This window comes from Oreochromis aureus, linkage group 7, assembly GCF_013358895.1.
Source record: "Oreochromis aureus strain Israel breed Guangdong linkage group 7, ZZ_aureus, whole genome shotgun sequence".
Classification (NCBI taxonomy): Eukaryota; Metazoa; Chordata; class Actinopteri; order Cichliformes; family Cichlidae; genus Oreochromis; species Oreochromis aureus.
Window position 1 is genome coordinate 3,911,608 of NC_052948.1, and position 17,226 is coordinate 3,928,833.

A 17,226-nucleotide genomic window follows, 5' to 3' on the forward strand; every position below is an offset into this window, starting at 1 on the left:
GTAATTTAGTGACTGGAACAGTTTGACAATTTACATATCAAATGGAAGAAATGCCACATGAGAAAATATTTCACAATAAGATTTTTTTGTATTGATGCACATATATTAATAAACACTTTATTGCAGTTTTTATGCGCTTGTTGTTTACAACATTGAATGAATCATTTTTCACAGGAAAGTTGATCCAATGAATCACTCACTGTCTCTTTCAACCAGTGTGAGGAATTGCGACAGGCAGCCTTATGATTTCAGTCCTGATTTTGTCAGCAGAATTGCACAAATAATCAAATGGCTCCATTCCATGATATCTTGTAAAAAGATGGAGCATGGGTAAAGGAGGCACATGTTAATTTTGTCACATTAAATCACGAATGTTATTCACCTGCTTCACCTACTTTTTGTGCGAACGTTGCAAATAAATGGTTTATCCTTAAATTTTAATGGTCAGTGTACTTGATCTGACACCAGCTGAGTTACAAACCACCAAAACACACAAGAAATGGAAATCGTCTGTGTCCCAGTCTAAAGGAGAATTACGCTATATTTGCTGTGACCTGAAATGAAACCCACATTCTGTACATGGTGATCTATCTGTACCAAATACCCAGAAACGACAGAAAAAGACTCTGTCCAATACCATCCAGAAAAAAAAATCATTGAATATTTTAAATATATTCTGTAAAAGTAACAACGTTATGTTTGCTATTATCATCTTGTGCTTCCGTACGAAATAAATGGGCCTGTTTAACGTAACAATGTCACAAACCGCTGTCTTCTCTGGGAAATGCAAGAAGAGCCTTTCCACTCCGGTGCAGATGGCGGCAGTAGACGACACAGCTTCCTATGGAGTGACGAGCTATTGTCAAAAAGAGGAAGACGTGACCACAATATTTACAAAACCTGGGCGAAGGACGAAGAATAGGATGTGAGGTGAGTGTATGTTTCCCATATGCTGAATGTTGCAATGTTAATATTATAAAGACATAAGTAATAGAAACATGTTAGTGATATTAGTTAGATGGAAACCTCCTTTATTTCATCAGCGAGCTAACCTAGCATCACATGATGATAAATGAGTTGTGCGCCACAGGTAAGGACGGCAGGGTAGGTCAGGTTTCACTTGTTCCGTGGGTAATGGTTCCTACAGGTCCATCGAAAGTATTTATATAAAATGACTTTTACCTCGCTATATAACACTCTGGTTTCTCTGCTGTGGTGATTCCCAATGTTTCTGTCTGTTTTTATGTCTTATAACTTTACTTCAGTTGGTAAATAAACTGTAGGCAACAAAGTTTATGAAGGTGTTATACATATATATATATATATATATATATATATATATATATATATATTAAAGACCTGTTTTGCAAGTATTTTTATGACTTCCTGTTTTTGTACGTACATTAGAATCAATCTAGCTCTTTTTGTTCACTTAAACCCTTTTTCTTGTTTTTCTGTGCAGGAACTTTCACCTCATTCTGATGATAGAAAAGTGAGAGATATTCCAACATGCAGGCTGTAGGTGACTTTCTAAACGTGTTCAACATTGAGGTCAGCGGAATATCTGTGACCCTCAGCCTCTTCCTCATTTTCCTCGGTCTCCTCTACTGGTGAGTGGACGAATGTTGAGTATTTGTTTATTTATGATGGACAGTCGGACAGTTTTTGGATAATGACACATTTTAAGTCAGTTTTTCTCTGTACTCCACCTGGAATTAAAACCATATTATGTTTATTTGTGACATATTGTTCTGCTGTGAAAATACAGCAATATATTTTATATGTTACATATTATGTATATCCACAGTCACCCATTTTCATAGACTCAAAGGTAATTGGACAATTGACTGATAGGCAGGGGAGGCCTGTTCCCACATTATTTCATGGCAAACTAAACACTTAAGAGATCTGGAGTTAACTATTAATTTTGGCCGCTGTTCACTGGAATTTTTAATATGAGATGTCAGTGAAGGAAAAGGTATCATTGGGATGAAAAATTAAAATAAACCTATCAAAGAGACTGAAAAAAACTTCAGGAGTGGCCAGATCAACAGTGATTCAAGTTAGTCGTCTGATTTCAACCCAGTAGATCATAATAATACCCCCAAACAAGCACCAACCGAGGGCAGCTACAGTAAATCCCTAGCAGAACATCTCAAGGAAGGAAATCCATCTAGTGATGGCTATGAGTTCTGGACTTAAAAACAATATTGTACATTTAAATTATGTTAGTTTGTCCAATTATTTTTTTGAGCCTCGATAAATGGAAGAGTATGTATGCAAATAGTTGTAATTCCTTAATAATGTAATACAATGCTTTTGTTAAACTCTTTGATTCACTGTGGAGGTGTACAGGAAATGCGTTATTAGAACAAAATGTATGGTCCTAAGTTAACAATATGTAGACCAAAGGACTATAAGGATGGTGTGGATAGCATTTAACTGAATGTTGTATCTGTGTTCCTTAATGTGCTTGATGTTTAATCCTTTCATTCACAACACATCATCACATTTCTGCCCTTTTGCCTGTAGGTATTCAGTCCACCCCTTCTCAGTCCTCTCACGATGTGGCATCAAACATCCAAAGCCAGTGCCTTTCTTTGGCAACTTATTCATGTTTCAGCAGGTAAGATACAGTGTAACAAAGGAAGACCAGAATTACCTTCAACATCTGTTTCATTTTGCAATAAACTGGGATGGCTTAAAGGTTGCAATCTACATCTATTGTCATTTTTTGAAATATTCTGATGCAGTGAAGTAAAAATACAGAATCAGTAAGACTTTATTTATCCCCAAGGGGCAATTAAGAAAAACGGCATGCAGACCTCATGCTTGAACAGCACTGCAAGTAGCAACTGCGATGGCCGGGAACTGAACCCAGGTCAACTGCTTGGAAGGCAGCTATGCTCGCCACTATACCACCATTGCTGAGTAATATGCAACATTTGTTCTATTAAACTGGGATTAAGCTCCTGTTTAAACGTTTTATTTTCAGTTTTTATAGGGTTGTCAGTTGACCATTATGTTTTATAAATTGATCACTTATAAAGTCATGGCTGTGATAAGCCGATGTGCTGTTAACCTTCTCTGCGATTTCAGTTATACAAACAGTAAATAATGTGGATATTTTTAGTCTGTCTGATGTTTTTTTTTCCACATTCTTTTCAGGGTTTTTTCAAACCTATGACTTATCTAATAAAAACACATGGTAGAGTTTGTGGGTAAGTAAAAAAAAATCAGCATCTACTGAAATTACTATTGTGGAAAAATAGCAAACTGAACATTTGCAAAGAGATCAGTACACCTGGAATTTTTTTTTTTTTTATAACAGCATTGACACAGAAACTAATAATAACTCGTCCTGCTGCGTCTGCTTTCTATGTAGTTCTAGGAGTATTCCTCCCACAGAAACAGAGACACCTACTGATAAAGAATGCACAAAAATGGACTCATTACCTTGGATTTAGATTAATAGCTGTTTATCTTTTATTTCTGTGCATGCACCATTTGACCAACGTCAAGTTTGAAAAAGTAGATACAATGATGATCTGAACATTTGAATTTTTCTGCATTCTGAAATGACGCGAATACTTTACTTGGCATCAAAGGTTTTTGTTTGTTTTGGCTGGTATCTCACTCATATGGTATACATTGGCATATTTCAGGTATTATCTGGGGCGCAGACCAATTGTGATAATAGCGGATCCTGATATGCTCAGACAGTTGATGGTCAAGGACTTCAGTAGCTTCCCTAATAGAATGGTGAGGACATTAGACAGAGCGTTTAGATGCACGATGTGTGTTTAGTCATTATTTCCACATGACCTTACTTCATGGGCTGTAATGAAATTTTGTGCTTGTGGTCTTGTCTCATTTTTGCAGGCTTTTCGCTTTGCCACCAAGCCCATGACTGACTGTCTACTCATGCTGAGGAATGAACAATGGAAGCGAGTACGGAGCATCTTGACCCCATCCTTTAGTGCTGCCAAGCTGAAAGAAGTGAGACATTAACATTTCTATTACTTGGGAAAGCATTGTTACAAAATGCATTGCAAAGTATTTGAATTTTCTATTTGGTGATGTGATGACTCACTAAAGGGTTTTGGCAGGACTGGTTTGAATCTTTCATGATTTATCTTTTTGGGTATAGATGGTTCCATTCATCAACATAGCCATCGATGCCCTGATGAAGAATTTAAATGGCCACGCTGAGTCAGCACAGGCCTTTGACATCCACAAGTAAGAACAACAACAAAAAAAACCAATTGCTGAAAAAATCATTTTTTGTAATTTTTCAATCTTCTCGTTTATTTATTTATTTGTTTGGGTATATGTTTTCCTACAGGTGCTTTGGCTACTTTACCATGGATGTTATTGCCAGTGTGGCATTTGCAACTCAGGTGGACTCACAGAACAACCCAGATGACCCGTTTGTCCACCACGCTCAGATGTTCTTCAATTTTTCCTTCTTCAGGCCCATTTTGTTGTTTTTCAGTTAGTCATTAATATTACTTAAGTATTACTTGAATTATAGATATTTATATAGGACATTAAAAGATGAAGATGAATATATTTAGGAATATGAGAAATTGTACATAGTTTTGGATTATGCCATAGAAGTTTTTGGAATTGTAATTCATTTTAATCAGTGCGAATGGTTGTCTGTCCCTGTGTGTTGTTTTTAATTAATTAGAAGATTTATAGAGGAAGACAATAAGATATATTATTTATTGCATTGATCAGAAATGTTGTTTAGATTTCAACTTTACCACAGTGTTATCGGGAATTCTTAATCATTTTTTAGTGGCAAAGGTTTTTTTGGGGGGGGGTTTTTTTTTAGGCATTTCATAATTACATCTGCGAATTTGTGTCTTTCTGTCTTCAGTGGCTTTTCCTTTCCTTGCCGCTCCCATGGCAAAATTTATCCCCAACGAAAGACGAGATAAGATGAATAATTTCTTCATTAACAGCATTCAGAAGATCATCAAACAGAGAGAGGCGCAGCCTCCTGAGGAGGTGACTCTCAGACATTAGTCACTCTGTGTCTAATTGCTGTAAAAGGAGCCGTCTCCCTTCATCATTAGTTTGAAATAAATATTTACCATTTTCTTTTTTTTTTCTTTTTACATGTAGAGACGTAGAGACTTCCTTCAGCTGATGTTAGATGCTCGAACCACCAAAGAGAGTGTGTCATTGGAGCACTTTGACACATCAAATGACCCCGAGGAGATCGAACACAGGAACCAGGAGACCCAGCCTTCGGGCTCGGTTCAGGAAAATGACCCTCCTCATTCACAGGAGCCGTCTGTCAGGCGTCCACAGAAAAAGATGATGACTGAGGATGAGATTGTTGGTCAGGCTTTCGTCTTCCTCCTGGCAGGCTATGAAACCAGTAGCAACACTCTGGCTTTCACCTGCTACCTCTTGGCCCTCCACCCTGAATGTCAACTCAGAGTCCAGAAAGAGGTGGATGATTTCTACACTAGACATGTGAGTGTTTTGCATTGTGGTGCTTTGTTTTGTTTTGGGGTTTTTTGCTGCATGTTATTGTGGACAGTGATCGATTATATTCTTGCTACTGTTGTTGAAGGAATCACCCGATTACACAAATGTCCAGGAGCTGAAGTATTTGGACATGGTTATATGTGAAGCATTACGCCTCTACCCTCCTGGATTCAGGTAAAGAAGAATGTTAAGTGGAAACGAGGTGGCATTTTTATAGCACTTTGGAGGATAGGCCATATTTAACCATACATGTATACCATACAACATAGAGATAAAATGTACATGTCACTGTTTCTCTTGAATATACTGCTTTGCAAGAGTAGGTTGGGCCCATTGGGGAAGGGAGAATGGTGCCATGGCCCACCAAACACTGACCGTCAGATTTAAGGTGGCTTCATTTGAAAGACGCAGATGTTAAAAAAAGAAATGATGCAGATATTTTGGTCTATTATTTGGAATCTTGCAGCTTCAGCTGTTAGAGGGATTAAATGCGTGGTAACTGTTGTTACATGTAGCCTAAAAGTAATGTAACAAGTTGCAATCCACTTAAAACTTTAGCTGTCTTTCTTTTACACTGTTGCACACGTACAGACAGAAACACAGTAATTTTGGCAGGGTGCTCTAAATAATTGACGCACTGCTGATCTACTGGGATTTTTGTGCACCATCCCTAGGGTTTAATGGTCCTGTATAGAAACAATATCCAGTTAGCAGCAGTTCTCTGGGTGAAAATGCTGATGTCAGAAGTCTGAGGAGAATATCCAGGCTGCTTTGAGCTGATAGAAAGGAAAGAGTAATTCAAATAACCACTCACTACAGCTGAGGTATGCATCTCTGATTGCACAGCACATTGAATCTTGAAGCAGGTAGTTTTACAGGAGGAGAAGATATTTGAGTTGCCTCTCCTGTAACCTGAGAACAGGACAGTGAGGCTGAAGGTCACACGGGCTCACCAAAATGACAGAAGATTAGAAAAATATTGCCTGCTCTGATCAGTTGGATATTTGGATGGTGTTGTATTTCTTGCACAGCATTAAAGCCTGCAGTCATCCTGCCTTGTATCAACAGTTCAGGCTGCATGTGTTGTAATGATGTGGGGGATATTTTCCAGGCACACTTTGGGCCCCTTATTGCTAGCTGAGCATTATTTAAATGTCACTATCTGTCTGAGTATTGTTGCTTATCATCTCCATTACTTTATGTAAAAGAAAGTTTTCAGGCTCTTTGCTGTCCTGTGATAAAGTAAATCGACCCCATGATTCAGTAGCTCATAGAACCAGATGTATAAGGAATCAATGTTGCTTCAGTCTTTCTCATTGCTTGGCTAAGATTAACAACTGTCTTGAATTATTCCAGTTGTGAATAAACTTGCTTACTACAGAACAACAGACCTGAAATTGTTTGGAAATGATTTCTAACCATGCCTATATTGATGAACAGGAACAATAGCTTCTCTAAACTCATACTTTTCCTCCTTGGCACTGAGTTAACACGAACCCTTTTATATCTTTATAAAGGTCAAATTATTGATCAATCAATAAAATGCATTTGATTAACTGCACCTAGCTGCTAATTACCCTCTTAACTCAAGAAGTATGTAGTTTTTCACTGGACTGCAGAGACCTGTGAAAGATTTTTTTGACTTTAAATTAAAAGCTATATATAATGATTTTCTTTTAAATATAATTTAATTGTATTACGTTATTTCCATATTTTGTTTCCCATTAAGGTTTGCACGAGAAGTTGACCATGACTGTGTAGTGAATGGCCAGTTCCTTCCTAAAGGAATAACAGTGGAGATCCCTGCAGGCTTCCTCCATTATGACCCGGAACATTGGCCAGAGCCTGAGAAGTTCATCCCAGAGAGGTGCTTCAGTCTAATTCTAATAAATGACAAACAGAGCATATTCAGATTTAAAAATATCAACACTTGTAACTAACTTTGAAGTCAATCAAATGTTGATGTAATAACATTAATACAAGACAGATATTAACAACATAAAACTAGAATATTTGCAAATCGGCATCATAATTACCTCAGCATAATCACACCTAAGGTGTTGTTCATCCATCTGTCTGGTGAAAGTACACCATGTGCAGCGCTCAAATGACATGGCTGTGTGCCACGTCTCTGATCAAAGTCAAAGTACAGTGTACTAATTATACATTTTAATGCAGTAAAATAATCACTATTTGCCATTACAATGATCTGCTGCCTCCCAGCAGACCACAGCACAGTACACTATGCTCGCCACGACTGAGAATCTCCGTAATTTTTCTGCAGACATTGAAAGATCTTAGCCTTCACTTTCCCTTTTTGTATACAACCTCTGTGTTGACCTTTGGATATACAGTGGCTTGCAAAAGTATTTGGCCCCCTTGAACTTTCCCACATTTTGTCACATTACAGCCACAAACATGAATCAATTTTATTGGAATTCCACGTGAAAGACCAATACAAAGTGGTGTACACGTGAGAAGTGGAACGAAAATCATACATGATTCCAAACATTTTTTACAAATGGTGTGCGTAATTATTCAGCCCCCTTTGGTCTGAGTGCAGTCAGCTGCCCATAGACATTGCCTGATGAGTGCTGATGACTAAACAGAGTGCACCTGTGTGTAATCTAATGTCAGTACAAATACAGCTGCTCTGTGACGGCCTCAGAGGTTGTGTAAGAGAATATTGGGAGCAACAACACCATGAAGTCCAAAGAACACACCAGACAGGTCAGGGATAAAGTTATTGAGAAATTTAAAGCAGGCTTAGGCTACAAAGCCTTGAACATCCCACGGAGCACTGTTCAAGCGATCATTCAGAAATGGAAGGAGTATGGCACAACTGTAAACCTACCAAGACAAGGCCGTCCACCTAAACTCACAGGCCGAACAAGGAGAGCTCTGACCAGAAACGCAGCCAAGAGGCCCATGGTGACTCTGGACGAGCTGCAGAGATCTACAGCTCAGGTGGGGGAATCTGTCCATAGGACAACTATTAGTTGTGCACTGCACAAAGTTGGCCTTTATGGAAGAGTGGCAAGAAGAAAGCCATGTGGGGGACACAGCAAACATGTGGAAGAAGGTGCTCTGGTCAGATGAGACCAAAATTGAATTTTTTGGCCAAAATGCAAAACGCTATGTGTGGCGGAAAACTAACACTGCACATCACTCTGAACACACCATCCCCACTGTCACATATGGTGGTGGCAGCATCATGCTCTGGGGGTGCTTCTCTTCAGCAGGGACAGGGAAGCTGGTCAGAGTTGATGGGAAGATGGATGGAGCCAAATACAGGGCAATCTTGGAAGAAAACCTCTTGGAGTCTGCAAAGACTTGAGACTGGGGCGGAGGTTCACCTTCCAGCAGGACAACGACCCTAAACATAAAGCCAGGGCAACAATGGAATGGTTTAAAACAAAACATATCCATGTGTTAGAATGGCCCAGTCAAAGTCCAGATCTAAATCCAATCGAGAATCTGTGGCAAGATCTGAAAACTGCTGTTCACAAACGCTGTCCATCTAATCTGACTGAGCTGGAGCTGTTTTGCAAAGAAGAATGGGCAAGGATTTCAGTCTGTAGATGTGCAAAGCTGGTAGAGACATACCCTAAAAGACTGGCAGCTGTAATTGCAGCAAAAGGTGGTTCTACAAAGTATTGACTCAGGGGCTGAATAATTACGCACACCCACTTTGTAGTTATTTATTTGTAAAAATGTTTGGAATCATGTATGATTTTTCGTTCCACTTCTCACGTGTACACCACTTTGTATTGGTCTTTCACCTGGAATTCCAATAAAATTGATTCATGTTTGTGGCTGTAATGTGACAAAATGTGGGAAAGTTCAAGGGGGCCGAATACTTTTGCAAGCCACTGTATTAGAAAGATCCTTTTTAGTCACCATGGGCAACCGTTCATTATCCTTGTGGTGAACCACAAGGTTTAATTTCATGTCCCAGTTTATTTTCTGATGATTAAGTAGCATTAAAGAAAACACACAATATCTCTTCATACTATGACGATAACACACAGATATACCTTTCTATAAGACTGTGTGCCTCTAAAAGGCCAGCTGCTGTTTTAAACAGTTTAAAAATAAACCTTAAGCCTGTTGCCAGTAACCTAGTTGTTCAGTTTGACTCTGTCCTTTGAGTTTTGAGCTTCACGTTGAAAAAGATGCCTGGTCTTGCTTTTTCCAAATTAAAATTATCTCTAAAATGAAACACATAACTGACAGAATGATTTTGTATTGGCACTGCCTTTAATTCTCCCCCAAAGCAATCTAACCTGTGGATTATCCCCAGGTTTACACCAGAGGCCAAGGCCAGTCGACATCCATTCGTATACCTACCGTTTGGGGCCGGCCCTCGTAACTGTGTGGGAATGAGGCTCGCCCAGCTTGAAATCAAAATGGCTTTAGTGCGCCTGTTCCACAGCTTCAGCATTGTGGCCTGCTCTGAGACCAAGGTATTCATTTATTATTTTGTACTAAAATGTGTATGTAATGTACATATTTGGACAGTCAGTATAATAATGACCATAGAGGAGATGACTGGACATTAGAAAGTGCCGTAACTTTCAAACAATTCACTTATAATTTGTCAGCTGCCTTCATATTTGCTGTGATGTTTACATACATATGTAAAGATGCACTTCTTTTGTCTTTAGGTTCCTCTGGAGTTGAAGTCATCAAGCACTCTTGGACCTAAAAATGGCATTTTTGTGAAAATCACAAGAAGGGACCAAAGAGATGGTCCATTCAGTTCTCCATCAGATGATTAGACACTAACCTGAGGGTCAGGGTCTTAATGTATCATACCTTTCCTTTGATTTACAGCAAAATATTTCCATAGTTACTGACATTCTGCATACCTCAATGATTCAGCCCACACAGTGATGTGAAAAGTCGATGATAATGATAATATTGCCGCTGTAATGATAAAGACAGTGGCACAAAAGTGCTGTTGATCCAAGTGCTCTTTACCGGTCTCTCTCTTTTGGATACAGTTTAGGTCTTTTTGAACTCCCTGCTGATGGGTGCACCATGCAGGTTATTCATTTGTGAGTGTGCTACAACACAACTCTGAATGGCACTTCTCACAGTCACATATTTCCACTTTAAGTGAGTCGAATTTACAAAAGAATAACATATTTTTGGCAAAAAAGTTGGTTTTTGTTACTGATACACTGAAATCTTTGATGGAGCATGCAGTGGTCGTAACTCTGTGCCACCAAAGCTGCTATTTGAGGGTGAAGTAAGTGGTTTTATAATAGGAAAGAAAATCTTTGTTGTTTTGTTCCTGATGACCCTTGTCACTGTTACATGTTACAATATTACATGTCTCAGGATGTGAAACACTCACTGCACTTTAAGTCTGTGGGACAAAACATTAGAATCCTTTAATTACCTGTGTTGATGAACTCGTTCATTGTTGTTATTGCACCTTTTTGGAACATCACAGTTTCCTATACTCATATCCAATCTGTCAATTTTGATTTTTGGCCATTACTTGAGAAACTGCAGTGCTGAAATGTTATTAGGCCTCAATATAAATGATCTAAAAGTGTTTTATTGATGATTCATTCAAATCTTTCTAAGAAACAAAAGGATCTGTTTAATTGATTTACATATAAAATGGGTGAAATGCAGCTTGTTGTTGATGCACATATATAAATAAAGTGGTAACATTGCTCCTTTTTTCAGTTTTGCAATGTGTTTATTTTGCAACAAAACAAACAATCCAATCTTATCTTAACACCAGATCATCTGTTGTCCTTGCTAAGGCTTGCACTGATGTACTTTGCTAAGCGTTTCTGCCTAAGGATATACTTCAAGCATGAAAGCAGAAATTTTGTGTGGAAAAGTTTCAAGTGCAAAATAAGGATTTTCTGATACATTTCAGGAAAAACCATTAGAATGATTTCAAGTTAAGTCCCTTATCAAGATAATATTATAATACTGAAAATACTGCATACTGTAATCTAATAGTTTGCTAGTTTTATAGTAACCTTTCTCACTCTCAACTTCTGATACATTATGATTAAAAGATTTCGAAGATTTGTAGAAATCACCACAATTTCACAAGGCCGATGACTGCGACTTATTGAACTGCAATCAGAAAGTATCATGCAGGCAGCCTGGGCTTTTAATAATATTTGCTGTAAAATTCCTAAATAATTGTCATCTTTTAGGAATGATTTGAATTTTCTTAAGCCCAAAATAGTTGAGGAGTTGCTGTAATGCGAAGCGCACATGTTAAATATAGCAGAGCTGATTTTTCTCTCTGTGGTCAGACGACAGTGCTTTGTGTTTCTGAGACACACCAAATATTTATAAACCTGCTCTTATTTTCTTTCAGAAACTGGTTGAATTTTGTCTCTAGCACAAACGGTAACAGAGTTGAAAAAACTTACATGACACTGCATTTAAAACGGACATGAGAAATCCCTGTCACTGTCACTGAGCATGTCACAGGAATAAGAAGGTACATTTAAAATTAAAGGCTATTTATACATATGAGCTCTGAATAATCAAAATGTAAAATGAAAACCTGTGGAGTGTTCATTAGTTGCATTTTTTAAACATTTTGTCATTATCTGTGTTAACTATTAAATTATTTTAATCATTTTTCTACATTTGCAAAATTCTAAACTTTCAAATCCACCACGAAACTAAAGAACATCTCATCCACAGAGTTTCACTAGTCTGGCAAAATTGCGACTTATGAGTAGTTGATAATGTATTCTGGGTAAATCTGCTGTTTTTCAAAGACAACATAAATGCTGGGGTTGTCCTCAGAGTCAACGCAACTATCATAGAGAGTTCTTCCGTCTGATTTTAGCGGTGGGCGAACGTACGTGCTTCTCCCCTTGGTGTATTCGCCTACCAGGACCAGGGCAACAAACATAATCTTCTTTGGAGTTGCTCTGACACTGGCATATCTGTCAGAGTAAGATGCATCTCTGGCAAAGTAGCTCCCTAAAAATAAAAAAGTGTTACTGTTAATATAGTCCAAAGAAAAAAAAATGCTAGTGATTTAGTACTCAAGAGTTTTCTGGTGTTCATTTTGAGGAAGATGCATTCCTTTTATGGCTTTCCGGTATCAAATTTTAGCTACAATGTGTCCATTACACTACAAAAAGTGATGAAAAGATTGCTTTGCTGTACCTTTGCCATAGGCTGTGCCATGGACCCCACACATCCTCCAGTCAAAGTTTTGCTCACAGATGGCCTCTATCAGAGACTCATCAGTCCCATGGAACAAATACATCATTGAGGGCTCTCCTCCGTTCCTCCCCTTCATCTGCTCTTTCTGCCTGAACACAGTGTATGCCATTTAAGTGGAAACATCCTTCTTGCAGAGATTTATGTATAAAACCTTTCTGTCTGCATCCAGCTGCTTAATTTAAGATAAAGACTTGATATGAGGGGGGAAAAAACTAATAACCCCATCAGATAGCTAGTGAAGATTCAGCTACTTGCTGTGCCTGGCCAGTACTTAGTCCAACGCCTGCAAAACAGTTTGTTTGTTTTTTGGGGTTGTTTTTTTTTTAAATTTTTAACAGTAAAAAGTTGTGTTGTGTTGCTGCTAAGCTAAGCTACACTGTGTAGAGTAGATTCACTATTTTATCACCTGGTTCCTCCAAAAGTTCAAATCATTTCTTTAAAAAAGCCAAAAATCTCTGTCAGTAATTTACCACTGGAAGACTCTCCAGAGAGATGGGTTCTGGATCCTTTGGATGCTTTTAATTTTTTTCACCGGCATTGTGCGTCTAAATAAAGACTCAATCAGATTGTAATCTGGTGCAGATTGGGAGAGATGTATTAGCTGAAAGACAAGAATAAAGTGCAAATATACAAGTCAACAATAAAAGTAGAAATATGGGTTTAGTGTTTAGTAATACTGAGCACAGGGTTGGGTTGTTGTTTTTTTTAATAGAAGAATGATACCTTGTATCCAAACTCGGGTATGGCATTTTTGTCCCAGTGTGAAGGTACGCTTTCAGCTGTGGAGGAGCTGCAGCTCTTTGATGACGTACTACAGAGAAGACATGCAGTATTCATTTTGTTGGTGAACTCACTTAAGCCAGCAACCAACCACAACCAGAAATATTTGAATAGCCTGAATCAATGTGCACAAGTGGAAGTCAAAATACCTCTTCAGCTTGTCCTCCACGTCATGAGCAGACACAAAGCGAGGCCTCCTCCTGACGTCTCGCTTGGTTTTGAATTTTATATTCTGCTGATACATCGCCTGGTTTCCTGTCGCATCTTTGAAATGGAGAATATATTGCTGTTTGCCAGCACTGAACGGAATCTCTGTATCTCTGTCTTCAAGGTATACATTCTCCAGGGTTTCAGAAGTCACTGATGATTCCTCATCACCCTAAAGAGAACACAACAAGCAATCCACCAAAGTTTAGATTCCAAACATGCCAGTGATTAAATTACTTGGCATATCTAACTATAACACATCTGTTCCCTCAGAAAAGTTCTGTTAAGGGTGGCAAGATCTTCAGACTCAGTGAAAGAATCAAAATGATAAGTCACCTTTCCATATTCCAACCATTTCCCACCATCGTCCTTCCAGTACCAGACCCACTGTGTAGTGAGAATGAAGTGAGGGGGCTTCGAGACAGAGGAGGCAGTGGACAGGCGACGAACTGCAGAGTTTCCATATCTCATGGTCCTGAAGTCCACCGACTGCTCAACAGGGGATGAAGAGCTAAGAGGGACGTAAATTCCATCAAAATTAATGGAAATCTATAGACCTGAGCTCATGTGAATAACAGTAATATGCGTTTAATCTTTTACTGCAGATGCACCACAAACTGTGTGCACTGTACATCTCTGTGTTCGGTTTCTTCATGTACCTTTGAAGAGACAGAAATCTGAAAAGCCCTAAGCTGGACGAAGGTTGATCCATGCAGCTCGTCTCTTTTGCTGGGTCACAGTATGCCTTTTCAATTTCCTCCATAGTGGGCAAGTCCTTCCAGGTTACACCATCAGTGTCTAAAACCTGCCATCTGTAGGGCAGATGCCAATGGACACGTGCACACTTGTCTATGAAAAACACACCAGGCATTCATTTATTAGGCGGTACACATATGGACATAGACCTATACGTGTTAAGATGTTACTGTATTGTAGATATGAAAGGCAGCTTCCATCATCATGATCATTACCTTTGAACCCGCAATGTCTGCGAATGAAATAGAGGCAGATTTCATTTGTGTCAGCATTGCTCAGTGGCTTAGATGGACAAACAGAACTGGTTGGGGATCCAGGATTGCTGTGCGAAGACTGCTGGGAAGGCTGCTGAGGCTGCTGAGTTGAGGTTCTTACCTCTGTTAGCACTAGAGAAGAGACACATTTTTATTGTGTAGATTACTGGTCTTGTTGGTTGACAAAAATCTGTGCAAGACATGTTTTTATAAAATCTGCTTTACCAGTGACACCAGTAGCCTGCCTCTCCTGTTGACCCATGATGATAAATTTATTTCTGTAGATCTTGTGAAGGTTTTCAATATTCTCACGACTGAATCCTCGGAAGGGCTTCATCGCATGTCCATCGAGGCCATGCTTTCTTTTGCACGAAGAGCCAAATTTGCAGTCACCCTGGAAAAAATGCTGGCAGACATGGAGCTTTGTGCACGAGGTGGTGAATTTACATGAGCCGTGCTGACCATTGCCCTTGTTATAATGTGAGCATATCTAAAAGGAATCATAAAGGAGGATGAAGTTCACATATTTTCAACAGAAGAACAAGACAATCTCCACACTTGCCTCCAAGTGCAAACCGCTAAAACATACCTCAGGAAGCAGATAAGGATCATTCTGCAGTAACAGCTGGAACAGCTGTTTCTCTGTGAAATCATGAAGATTGTACTTCTTCAAAAGCTCAGCATTGTATGGAAATGCCACACTGTGTGGATTCTTACACTTCCCTCTGTAAATGACAACATGCCATCCAATTAAAATATTCTGTTTTACTTATATTTTTCAATATTATTGCTTTTGAGTTTAGTGTCTGAGCCAACATATCTATAATTTTACATAGTCAAAAAGCTAATTTAAAGATGTATGCAGTGGTGCTAGTTCAAGTCATTATGCAAATGGACTGTTTATAAGGTAGGGGAAATCTGCATTCAGCTGAGACTACAGAAGTCACATGGATGAGTTTAACGTTTCTCCCACTAAAAACGCCGTATCCAGATGAAGGCATGACCTTCAGCGTGAGCAGTAGGCTCTCTTGATCATTTATTTACATTATGGGTGTGTTGTATTTGGAAAAAAAATGATCAAAGTCCTCTAATTGGACTTTGACTAACTGTCAAATTGCTGCCGTCTTCTGGTCAAAATGCTGCACTACAATCGTGCAAAAATTAGGAAAAAAATGGAGTGACCCAAATTCGTAAAATTCATAATGAATGCGAGGAGCGCAGTCCCCATCAGGCCAAGCTAAAGTCACATTTAACAATTTTGATTACGGTGATCTCCACAATGTTTCATGAAATTCAGCTCGGTTTTTATGTAAAGTCAAAACGAGAGTTCTTATAAGGTCATGGTGCTTATTCCATCATCATTCACTATTTACACTGAGTATTAAAAGCACTTTTCCCCTGTGGGGTTTTAGTTACACCTGTGTTCAGACTGAAGATTAACTGCTCTGGGAATGAGGTCACTATAAAGCACCAATAAGATGACGATACGTTGCAACCATAGGCGATGACTAATAGTAGGAAAACAAACCTGAATCATTTGCTGGGCTTTAAAGTTTAAACCCACGCAAAGCCCTTTTGCGCTCTGCATAGTTTGTTGAAAAACCCCATCGTGAATGATTGAGCACCCTTTTGCTCATTTATGGCGGTGATAACTATCACCAAGTCTTTTTTATGACAGGAAAGCTTTCTAAAAAAAACAAAAAAAAAACAAAAAAAACAAAAACAAAAGTAGGTTACTTACCCGAACGTGCACTCCCCGCAAACATAATACTTGCACAGGTGTAACCCATCGCACTGCGGACACTCTCCAGCTTTTTTCTGACAGAGCCGCAGATTGGTTTTAGCCACTACCAGACTATCCGGGCTGATTATTTTACTTCCCGTCTTTCTGCTTTCTTTAATGGCTATTTTACCATCGTCAAAGAGCACAGTGCGCAGGACCGAATCCGCAACCGTGAATTTCTGTGCGAGCTGATCTTCTAATTTCCCGAATTCCAAACACCCCTGGTTGTCGCACAGGGTCTTGATAATGAATTTAGACAGAGTCGATGTCATTCTGCAATGACATTCGTTCCTTTAGCCAAGAATTCCAAAGTAGCCTAGTTATAGCTCTGACCGAAATCTCCGGCTACGCTCGGTTACTGGGAAATGAAACTGAAACTTAACCATAGAAAGGTTTGTATTATGGTTGCCCTGCCCAGAAGGAAAGTTATCGCTATGTTTTTTTTTTAAATACAAAAATAAATAGATATTGTCACGAGGGCGAAATTGCGTAGCATATAAAATCTGAAAATAAAGTGAATTTTATCTTAAATTAGGAGTGGATTTTCATGTGGTTGCATTAAATCTAAATCAATCGTAAAAATGAAATGTAACAAATGTCACCTGGCAGGAACTTTGAAAAGGTAGTGGGTGTGTGAGGTGAGGTGAGCGCTTTTTGTGGGAAGTTCCAGACACGATCAACTCACTCTGGTGCGAGTGGGTATGTTGTTCGTGT

General features: G+C 38.9%; 2 protein-coding genes across 3 annotated transcripts; one reads left to right on the forward strand and one right to left on the reverse strand.

Moving 5' to 3' along the window:
* The first annotated feature begins 829 nt into the window (after positions 1–829).
* LOC116312564 (thromboxane-A synthase-like) lies at positions 830–12,213 on the forward strand. Of its 2 annotated transcripts, XM_039615716.1 has the most exons (14): positions 830–930; positions 1,463–1,610; positions 2,533–2,626; positions 3,169–3,221; positions 3,666–3,762; positions 3,883–3,999; positions 4,151–4,239; positions 4,346–4,494; positions 4,886–5,016; positions 5,134–5,490; positions 5,591–5,679; positions 7,235–7,372; positions 9,809–9,971; positions 10,173–12,213. In XM_039615716.1, the coding sequence occupies exons 2-14, from the start codon at positions 1,510–1,512 to the stop codon at positions 10,284–10,286; spliced, it is 1,692 nt and encodes a 563-aa protein (XP_039471650.1). In that variant the 5' UTR covers positions 830–930; positions 1,463–1,509; the 3' UTR covers positions 10,287–12,213. The 2 variants fall into 2 exon arrangements, with proteins under 2 accessions (XP_039471650.1, XP_039471651.1); XM_039615717.1 differs by lacking the exons at positions 830–930; positions 1,463–1,610 and having other exon boundaries at positions 2,798–3,221.
* On the reverse strand, positions 11,200–16,886 carry parp12a (poly (ADP-ribose) polymerase family, member 12a). The gene is made up of 11 exons (XM_031730009.2): positions 16,471–16,886; positions 15,319–15,454; positions 14,955–15,219; positions 14,691–14,861; positions 14,379–14,568; positions 14,056–14,230; positions 13,662–13,891; positions 13,456–13,543; positions 13,203–13,333; positions 12,673–12,821; positions 11,200–12,483 (listed from the first exon to the last, which is right to left on the reverse strand). The coding sequence occupies exons 1-11, from the start codon at positions 16,782–16,784 to the stop codon at positions 12,227–12,229; spliced, it is 2,106 nt and encodes a 701-aa protein (XP_031585869.2). The 5' UTR covers positions 16,785–16,886; the 3' UTR covers positions 11,200–12,226.
* Positions 16,887–17,226: the final 340 nt, after the last annotated feature.

Excerpts from the sequence above, each read along its gene's own strand:
- LOC116312564 (XM_039615716.1), top strand. The coding sequence starts at position 1,510 with ATGCAGGCTGTAGGTGACTTTCTAAACGTGTTCAACATTGAGGTCAGC. Across the intron at positions 1,611-2,532 it reads TTCCTCGGTCTCCTCTACTG|GTATTCAGTCCACCCCTTCT; the intron begins GTGAGTGGACGA and ends TTTTGCCTGTAG. Across the intron at positions 5,491-5,590 it reads ATGATTTCTACACTAGACAT|GAATCACCCGATTACACAAA; the intron begins GTGAGTGTTTTG and ends CTGTTGTTGAAG.
- parp12a (XM_031730009.2), bottom strand. The coding sequence starts at position 16,784 with ATGACATCGACTCTGTCTAAATTCATTATCAAGACCCTGTGCGACAAC. Across the intron at positions 15,220-15,318 it reads ATCCTTATCTGCTTCCTGAG|ATATGCTCACATTATAACAA; the intron begins GTATGTTTTAGC and ends GATTCCTTTTAG. Across the intron at positions 14,231-14,378 it reads AGATTTCTGTCTCTTCAAAG|CTCTTCATCCCCTGTTGAGC; the intron begins GTACATGAAGAA and ends CGTCCCTCTTAG.